The 10,045-nt window shown below is 42.1% G+C and overlaps 1 protein-coding gene across 1 annotated transcript; it reads right to left on the minus strand.

Moving 5' to 3' along the window:
• Positions 1 to 259: 259 nt before the first annotated feature.
• Positions 260 to 1,458, minus strand: LOC123626205 (high mobility group protein B1-like). Its single transcript, XM_045535103.1, has one exon. It carries the CDS (start codon positions 1,360 to 1,362, stop codon positions 715 to 717), a length of 648 nt encoding a protein of 215 aa, XP_045391059.1. The 5' UTR covers positions 1,363 to 1,458; the 3' UTR covers positions 260 to 714.
• Positions 1,459 to 10,045: the final 8,587 nt, after the last annotated feature.

Genomic DNA, 10,045 nt, shown 5'->3' on the forward strand with positions numbered 1-10,045 from the left:
ACTCTTCACTTTGTAAATATAAGTGGGCTATGTGAAATTTATCAACTTTGGAGTTTCAGTTATAGATGAAAACTGTCTCAATTTAACTTTTATTACCCCCATCATGATATGCAGGGTGTGTAGACAAAAGCTTTTTAACAGCTAACTATATGAAAAGATAAACACTGTAATAACTCATGTGATCCATAATGGGCAAAAGCAAAAGACTAGCTTCCCCTCAAGAAGAAAAATTTCAGACCTATGAAAAGGACAACAATACTAATAAAAAAAATTGTATTTACTTAGAAGCATTCAGAATGTCAACAAAACAGCTGCAACTTTTTTTTTGCAATTACAGAGTGGTATTCAGTTAACAGAACAATAATTATTTCGTATAAGCTGCATCAGAGACAACTGAAGATGAAAAAACTACCATCCCCATATATAACTAATTTGTGCTGTGCACCAACAAGAACCTGCTTTAAATTTCCATGCCAATTTACAACCCCCATACTGTACCAGGCAAGGTTAGTGGCTATTGAAAATACCACCAGGACAGGGCTAGCTAAAGACACATTCGGTAGTGTGTTAACTATACAAAAAAAGACACTGTACAGTTTAAAAACAAATCTTACACAGCCTTACATTTCAATTTTTTTCTTTAAAAGGAGTGAGTTGTGTACAGGGGGGTTAAATGCTTTATAGACAAGAAAAAAAAACTGCGCTAGAACCAACTTATTCATCATCATCATCTTCTTCTTCATCTTCGTCTTCTTCATCTTCCTCCTCCTCTTCATCCTCTTCATCTTCTTCATCTTCCTCCTCTTCCTTCTTTTTCTTGCTTTTTTCAGCCTTGACAACTCCCTTTTTTGCTGCATCAGGCTTTCCTTTAGCTCGGTATGCAGCAATATCCTTTTCATACTTTTCCTTCAGCTTTGCAGCCTTCTTTTCATAAGGCTGCTTGTCATCTGCAGCAGTGTTATTCCACATCTCTCCCAGTTTCTTTGCAACATCACCAATGGATAGGCCAGGATGTTCTCCTTTGATTTTAGGGCAATACTCACAACAAAACAAGAAAAAGGCCGAAGGAGGCCTCTTGGGTGCATTGGGATCCTTGAACTTCTTTTTTGTTTCCCCTTTAGGAGGGATATAGGTTTTCATTTCTCTTTCGTAACGGGCCTTGTCCGCCTTTGCCATATCTTCAAACTTTCCTTTCTCTTTAGCAGACATGGTCTTCCACCTCTCTGAGCACTTCTTAGAAAATTCTGAGAAGTTGACTGAAGCATCGGGGTGCTTCTTCTTGTGCTCCTCCCGGCAAGTTTGCACAAAGAATGCGTATGATGACATTTTGCCTCTCGGCTTCTTAGGATCTCCTTTGCCCATGTTTAGTTATTTTTCCTCAGCGAGGCACAGAGTCGCCCAGTGCCCGTCCGGCTCTCACTTGCCCCGGCGCTGTCTCTATGGAGCTCAATGTACTGCAATTCCATTCTATTTAAATGCTAATAACTGTGGCACTGCTTTAAAATGGTGTGATAACTGATTTGATGATTTTTCATCATCGTGATTAATAATTGTTCAAAGTCTGACCATTATACAAGGCATCATATTAGGCACGAGTGTCTAATTTCTCCCGCCCCCACCCACACAACACACAATGATTTGTTGTTTTGTTATCTTACAGAACAGCGTTTAGCATAGCGCTTTTCTGTTTTTCAGTTAATCCTGATGCAGAATTGAGACACAGATGTTACAGTCAGGTTGACAAAGCAGTAATGAAAGTTCAAACATATTCTTATTTATATGGATGAGCATGATAGTGAATCATGAGAAGTGACATAATTTCAAATCATTCCTGCTACTGCAGATCGTATTGGGTCTGTATTTCATGAACATTAGAATTAGGAATTTTCAAAAAAAACCAGTATGGTACTGTAACCCTGTTTCAGAACTACAAGTACATTCTTTCCATCTAAATTTGATTTCAACTGTCTGAATAGCTAAAAGCTGCTTACGTTTCTGTAAGAAATCTATCAGTACCAGAAATTTGATGACTCACTCTCCTATTAATACTTAAGCAAATACAACTTCTTTTTAATTGGAGGAAATTATTCACAGCCTAAGAGTTTAAGGCAGATCTTCAAAATGAAAATGTAATTGGGGCAAATTATAATTGAATTTTAATATAAAATTGCTGTACTGACGCTGTTAAAGATCATGGATAAATGTGATGTATTCTTCTTACTGAACAGTTGGTAGCAGAGTCACCAAAAGCATGTGATTTGGTGACTGGACATATTTATTTCCAGAAAGAGTATTAAATGTCAAATACATCCTTTGATAGTAACACCCAATGTGACTTGGGGACTTCTAGGCCCCAAAGATATTTATGGAAATTAGCTTGTCACAGGTACTGGGGAATTATCCCAAAGAAGTTTAAGTGGTATTGTCTGGCTTATCATTATCAGTGACTGAGGTCCAAAGAAACCAATTTGCTTCCTGACACATCGTTTGATTTGGGGACTGAATGACTCACACCGAATTGAAGAGCTGGGGTAATGTGCGTGCTTAATTCCAAAGATAAGCACTGCTCTTAGTTCAAAGACAGCCTGTAGCAAATCAGGGAGACTATTAGCGAAGTTTAAATTATAAAGTCTGAGTTGAGAACTGTGATTAAATAAGGACCAGTCAGTCCCAATGAATCACTAAGTAAGCTAGTTTTTCCCTGTGTTTCCTTCACTCTGACGGTGGTTATCGAATGAGGCTGTGGAAAGGATTTGAAGGGGAACTTAAACAATTAGCATTTCAGGTGGGGAAGCTGGGTTAGTACATGGGGGTCGCTCCCATCTCTTCACCTCCTGCTGCTGAATTGTAGCAATGATTGGAAATTTTGTAGAAGTAAAGGAAGCATAAAACTAAAATGGGCAGAAACAGCATAGGTAAACCAGATCTCCAAAACTTCCCTTCTCATTTTACTTTGAGACACACTGATTGATATTTCAGCAATTTAGAAATGCATTCAGGAAAAATATTCATCCTCTTTTTTTAAAAAAATGGGCCTATTTCTGGGATGGTGGAGAACTATTAGTGTGAAGGTGTCGCTGGCCTCCAAGTGGAGGTATTTCCAGGTTCTTGGTGATTGTAGGAGAAAAGGATTTCAGGACACACCACATGAGCTGAAAGCAAACAGCTTTTGTTAAAAGCAAAAGTGAAAGTCAAGAGAGAAAGAGCCTACAGGCTCGAAAAGAACAGCTGGAGTGAAAGAAAGTTTTTTGGTCTTAGGAAGTCCTGCTCATTGAGGATGGAATATTCAAGACCAAGGCGTTGTTTTTTACTAAGAATTTGGGTAGTAATTCCCAGAATTGGGTTCCCTCCCATTTTCACACTTTGTGTAGTTGTTTCGGAACTGTCATGGTGATTTCAAGGGTGGAGAAATTTTAAAACCACAATGAAAATGGTATTGCAACTAGCCAAAGTTCACAGAAGGTGACCTAGATAGCAGGCAAGTGGTTGAAGCTGGTTCTTGTCTGTGGTTATCAACCCCCTTAGTTAGATTTTTAACGCCTGCGCCCACTCTGCAAGCCCCTGCATCCGCTCTCCTCTCAGCCCTGTCTCCTGGTCTCCTACTCTAACAAAGGTGATCAGTTGAGAATCACTTTGCATGGCTCCCAGGGCCTAATGGAGACTGGAATGTGCCAAGGGGATAAGCATTTTGATGAGGGGAAGTGCAGGGAATGATTCTGGAGTCTGGATCCCTTTGGGGAAAAAGAACCTGAATAAAAACAACAATAAAGGCTCAAGACAGCATGGAGAAGGTTCAGAAAATAAGGTGGGAAAAACCAATGCCCAAATACCAAATATTTTAATTTAGTCTTGTCCTGTACACAAGAAAGAATGATGGAATAGTCTCTGAAATGTTCTTGATATCAACAAAACCAGTACTGTTATGGATGAAATAAATGGTTGTCCCCTCACCTGGGACGATAAATAACAAGACTTTGTTGGTTTTCCAAAAGTGTTTGAGTGTTCCAAGCAACCAATTTGTAATGTGAACTTAAGTCTACATTTCACGAGTAAAGTGAGGGCTAGGTTGCCCACATGTATCATTCACAGGAAATTTTTTCACAAGTAATTGTTTCTCTTGCTCTTATGTTTATTTTCGTCCCAGTGATTAATGGCGCCAAAGCAGGTCAGCTATTGTGCATGATTGCTGCTTTCTGAGCTGGCATTGTTTTGTGATTAGAGATGAACAGGTGACTCAAATATTTTACAACAAGGGCCCATCTCTGTCATTTCTTGAACCTGCATCAGGAGAAGGAGAAAGAGGAGGCCGGGGAAGGAGATGCCCTTTTCAAGTTTCAGAAGCAAATACTGATGGAAATATTAGCAACCCAAGGAGGAGATTGCTTCTTTCCCAGCCCCAGAACTGGATGTTTCTTTGAGAATAGTTCACAGATGGTCTATTATTCATACTGAATTTTTATTTCAGTTGTTAGTCTAGGAACAACATAGGAGATCTTGATATTTGATTTTGTTTCCTCAAATGCACTGAGCCTTAATTTAAATGTTCTTATTTAAAATTATTACTTCAGTTAATTAAATAAAATCAAAGTTAAATGACAATAAGAGAACAATCCATTAAACAGTTGGTAGTTTCTTAAAGTTTTTTTTTAAAAAAGACAAATATTACAGAATAGTAGATTCTCTGGAATGAGCAGACTCCAGAGTTTGTCTCCTAAAATAAGAAAAAGTGAATCTGTCTCCTAAAACAAGACTGGCAGTAGCATAATATCAGATCACTAATTCTGTTAGTAAATGATGCTTATTGACTAGAATATTCTTAAACCCAAGTTGAAGGTGACTTGAGACATCCAAGCGAATAGTGGAACATATGAATCAATAGATGAAGACTGTCTTCAAAGCCATCAAAGGGCACTATGCACAACAATAATTACTAATAATTGCATGTTTCTTAAATACATATAAGTAGAGGAAGCTTTGTACTGAGGGGGTGAGAGAATATATCCCCCTTGCCAATTCATTTGCCAATAAAGATTTGTTGAGCCCCATATTGGAGCATTATGCTGGTGTTCGTAGTCCGCAGAATATATATAAAGAGCTTTATTATAAGAAATTGGCTCACACGATTACAGAGGCTGAGAAGTCCCAAGATCTGTGTCTTCAATCTGAAGACCCTGGAGAGCCGATGATCTAGTTCCAGTCCAAGTTCAAAGTGCTGAGACCCTGGAGAACTGTTGATATAAGTTCCAGTCTCACTCAAAGTCTGCAGGGAGGAGGAAAACTGATTTCCCAGCCCCAAGACAGTCAAGCAGAGAAAGCGAATTCTTTCTAACTCAGCCTTTTGTTCTGTTCGGGCCCCCACACGTGGAAGAGAGCAGTCTGCTTTCCTCAGGCTGCCAATGCAAATGTTACTCTCACCCAGAAGCACCTCACAGACACTCCCAGAACAGGGTTTAACCAAATATCTGGGCACCCCACGGCCCAGTCAAGTTGACAAACCAGCACAGTCGCTATACCTTGTCCATATTCTACTTGTCAGGATAGAATCTCCTCACTCTCTGTGGTGGGCCTTCCTCTGAACTCTGATTCTAAACACCTCAAGCCGGCTCGATCCCACTCCTGGTCACCAAAACTCACTAGACCACTTCCTGTTATTTAATGATTTGGGCAAACTACATGGAAAAGAGTCTTCCTATTACTGTTCAAACCAAAAACATTTGTACAAGCCATTTGCAGAATCGTGGAAATTCTGAATTCAGTGAAAACGGACTAATGACAGAAATTGCTCGATTTTAACCAGAATGGTGTTTAGAAGTCATGAAATCACTATGTGCTAATTTAGGTACTTAAGAAAGGTACGTTAACTCCAGGTTTCTGGGTGACACCACTGAGCACGTTGCTCCTGTAGTATTCCCAGTGGTTGATCTCCCATCCAAGAACTAACCAGGCATGACCCTGCTTAGCTTCTGAGATCAGATGAGCTCGGGCACGTTCAGGGCGGTATGGCTGTAGACCCCAGTGGCTGGGCTCTAGGTAAGGTCATGTGCCTGGAAAACTGCTTGTAGGTGTAAATACAATAAGTAACTCACCTTCCATATCACTCGCTGTCATCTACACCAACAGAGATCTTTGAACTGAACTCAAAAGACCATCAGGGTAAAATACTATTCTCACCATCCTGTCTTCATTCAACCAATAGCTTTGGGAGCCCACTGTGGACCTGCAACTCTTTTGAGACACATCAGTGAGCAAACTGGGCAAAGATGGGATTCACATTTGAGTGGATGGAGAGAGCGGAACAGACCAACAATAAACAAAAATACATTAAAAAATAAGAAAATACCTAACATGATATAAGTAGGGGGCTATGTAAAAAAAAGTAAAGTAGGTAAGAGGAGTCAGGAGTGTTGGGGGAGAAGTTGAAATTTTCAATCAGGGCGAGGTAGGCCTATTCGAGAAGGTGAGAGTTAAGAAAGACTTGGAGGAGGTGAGGGAAGGTGCCTTGAGAATATCTTGGGATGAACTTTCCAAGGACAGAGAACAGCCAGTGCAAAAACTGTAATACTAGAGCTTGCTTTTGTTCACACCGTCATGGTTTCCATTCGTCTATTCACTTGACAACTGTTTATTGAACACTTACCATATGCTTAGTACTGTTTTAGGCACTGAGGACAAAGGTCTTGCCCTTGCACCTACATTATCCCAAACAACAAAGGAGTGAGTTAGGAAGTACATAATGTGATGTCAGGCGGGGAGAAGTACAATAAAGAAAGTTAAGTAGGCTAAGAAGACAGAGAGTAACAGAGGGGCTACCTCCATTGGCCATGGAGGTCTTCCTGGAGGAGGAGTCATTTGAACTATATCTGAATAAAGTGAGGGGCAAGCCATGTGAATGTCTGAGAGGGAGTGTGTTTCTATAAGAAGGAACAGCAGGTGCGTGCGCCCTGGGAGAGCAATGTTTGGGGTACAACCAAAGGAGACAGGAGAGACAGCCAATGCCATGCAGCAGAAGGAGTCAGGAAAAGTCAGCCAGTGACGTGGAGATGTAGCACGCTAGAGTCAGACCATGGTAAGGTCTTGGGCTTTCCCTCAGAAGGAGACAGATGGCACGAAAGCAGTCGAGAGTTGAGAGCGGAGGTGTGACATGACCTGCTTGATGTCTGAAAAGGATCTCCCTGTGGGCAATATTGAGACTAGAAGGCAGGGTGGCATCTGGAAGAGGAGAGAGCACTTTGGAGGCGACTGGGAAGAGCCCACGTGAGAGATGCTCATGACGTGGACTAAGACAGTAGCCGGGGAGACGTGGAGAGGGGGTACTTCTTCCCGCGCATCCTGAAATTGGAGTCAACAGGACTTATTGATGCGGTGAACGTAGGAGTTGGAGAGAAAAAAGAAAATTCAAAAGATGATTCAAAGGTCGATGATTGGGGGTGTGACATGCTCAGGGGAGTGACGCGCACGGGGAGGGAGCAGATTGGGGTGGGCCAGGATTATGATTTCAGTTTTGAAGAGGTTTGGTGTGAGATGCCCGTGAACTGTCCAAGCGGAGACAGCAGCAGACAGGAGGGTCGACCCCTGGGGGTAGGAGAGGGGTCTCTGGGCTGGGATTTAGATTTGGGAATCACCAACACGTGGATGCTATTTACAGCAATGGGGCGGGGAGAGCCGTGGAATGAAGGTAGATGGAGAAGAGAAAATATCTGAAGACTGATCCCTGGAGTGTGACAGTGTTTATAATTTGGGAAAAGAAGAAGAATCCAGCAAAACATAAAAATAAAAAATAAAACTGAAAAGAAACAACCGTGGAGGTAGCAGGTAAACAAGACAGTGCTGTGCTTCAGAAACCAGCTGAAGAAAGTGCTTCAAGGACAGGGAGACCCTTGTGCCAAATGGTCCCGAGATGCCATCGATAGGGAGGGCAGAGACCTAAATGCTGGCTTTGTACTGTGGAGTCCTTGTGACCTTGGTGAGAGGGATTTCTTGGGGAGATCGGGGTGAAAACGATTGGCACATAGTCAAGACAGCATGGGAAGTGAAGGGGTATTAAGAAGAGACCAAGACAAATCTTTTAGAGAATTTTGCTATAAAAGGAAACAAAGAAATAAAACAGTAGTTTAAAGGTATGATGAGAGGAGAAAGCCTTTGTTCAGTTTCTCGGCAGGGGCGTCACCGTAGTTGAGAAGGTGAGAGGAGCTGGGAATCTGCACCGTGACCTTCCATGAAGCTGTGGCCACGTTACCCACCGTCATAGGAAGGCAGGCTGTGGGCAGAGATGCAGATATATCCGTAAATTTAAGGTGGGAATAGTGAAAGTTCTGCTCTGATCACTTCCATCATTTTAGGAAAATAATCAACAGGAATCAGCTGAGAGTGAGGAGGTGGAAGGAATGGTTTTGGAAGAGAGGAGGAGAGAGTAGTCTTCTGGGAGTGACGTGACCAAACTCGGTGGACAGTGCTGAGGTCCCCTCGGAGCTTGGGTTCATAAATGCACAACCACACAGCTCAGATGACTGCGTTTTCTCCGTCCATATTCAGCTCCTTGGACACAAGAAAGGACTAGGCAGAGAAGTGGGTCGAGTCCTCATAGAGGTTTTGCCAAGTGTGTAGGGTGAAGGGACAGAGGGGCAAGAGATGGTGACATGTGCAAGGGGGTCAGGATGGGCCATGGAATCTAATCTGAGTAAGAAGAGAAATGAACACTGAAGGGAGACAAAAACAGTGGAAGGGTCACGTGAGCAGATTAGGAATCTTCTCCTATTGGAATTTCCCAAATTGCGAGGGAATTCTACATGCAAGAGGGAGTACCAAAATTGCTGCTTCTTTTGGGATGAGAGTGTAACATCAGAAAAATTTCTTTATCTCCTCCTCAACCTCATCCTCTTTGTTCTCCTTCTTTTCTTTTAGAAATTTCACACATACTAAAAAGTGCTCTTGGACTAGACTATTCACTGATGAAAAGGCATGAATCCTGGGAATTGATCATTTCTGGTAACGATATCTAATCCCCTGCCATCTCAGCTAGAATGTGAAAACCTGCTAATTGGGTCATCTTTCAAAACAAAAAAATATTATCTTAAAAGGGGAAGTTACAAATTCAAGTAAGTCACGTTGGAATGACGCAACAACGCCTGCGTATCGGCTGCTGCAATTTTCAGCACAAGGAAAGTTTCCCTCAGTCAGAAAGAGCCGCGTGAAGTCAAGAGCAGATGACCAAATGGCTCAGGTTCATTTCCATCTCCCCATGTGAGCACAGCCTGAGTCACAGCTCAGTCCTGCGTTGGGTGCTTAGAAAGGCAAATTAACTATTTCAGGTCAGCAGGGGACCATCGCAGGCACAGCAATAGTAATTTTAAAAGTGCTAAAATTGAGTAGCACTGACAATATGCTCTCTGAGCCAGAAGGAATTTGCCATGATGCAGAATACAGCTCAGTGGCCCATGGCATCCTGTCGAGTCAAAGCCTCTTGGAAAAGGTTTGAGCAAAGCAGAACAATGTGATCATTGAGTTCCCCTAGATACGACCTAATTTTATACATGGGGAGGAATGGCTTAGACATCCTCATAAATGTAAGCTAGACATCTGATCTTGGTAATTTTTCTTTATACCTCTTTTACTCATCTTCTACATTTCTCTCAGCTGCATTGCCCGGAGTGTAAGGATTAGATCAGAGACATTTGTGGAAGGAAACTCATCTATTGTAGGCTGGTGTTTGAAGCTATAAATTGCATAGTCTATAAGGCTGGGTATCCCAGTAGCCTGTATGTGTTATAAAAACTCCCCCCTTAGAAAGATTCCATGTTCTGAAATCACATTTGTCTGGCCTTCGAGGCCTTGAAACTTTGGGTCCAAGACTTCCTACCTTCCTACTCTTGTCTCCCATGAGGAAGAAGAGGGAGCTGAGTCAGCCCACCACGGATCACACGCTGCTCATACACGGCTACTACACAGCAGGGGTGGGTATTATTAGACCTTCATTTGACAGGCGAGGAAACCGGGTTTAACACATTTGCCCAAGTCACACATTAAACAAGTGGCTGAGCTGGGATCC

Source organism: Lemur catta, chromosome 1, assembly GCF_020740605.2.
Source record: "Lemur catta isolate mLemCat1 chromosome 1, mLemCat1.pri, whole genome shotgun sequence".
Lineage (NCBI taxonomy): Eukaryota > Metazoa > Chordata > Mammalia > Primates > Lemuridae > Lemur > Lemur catta.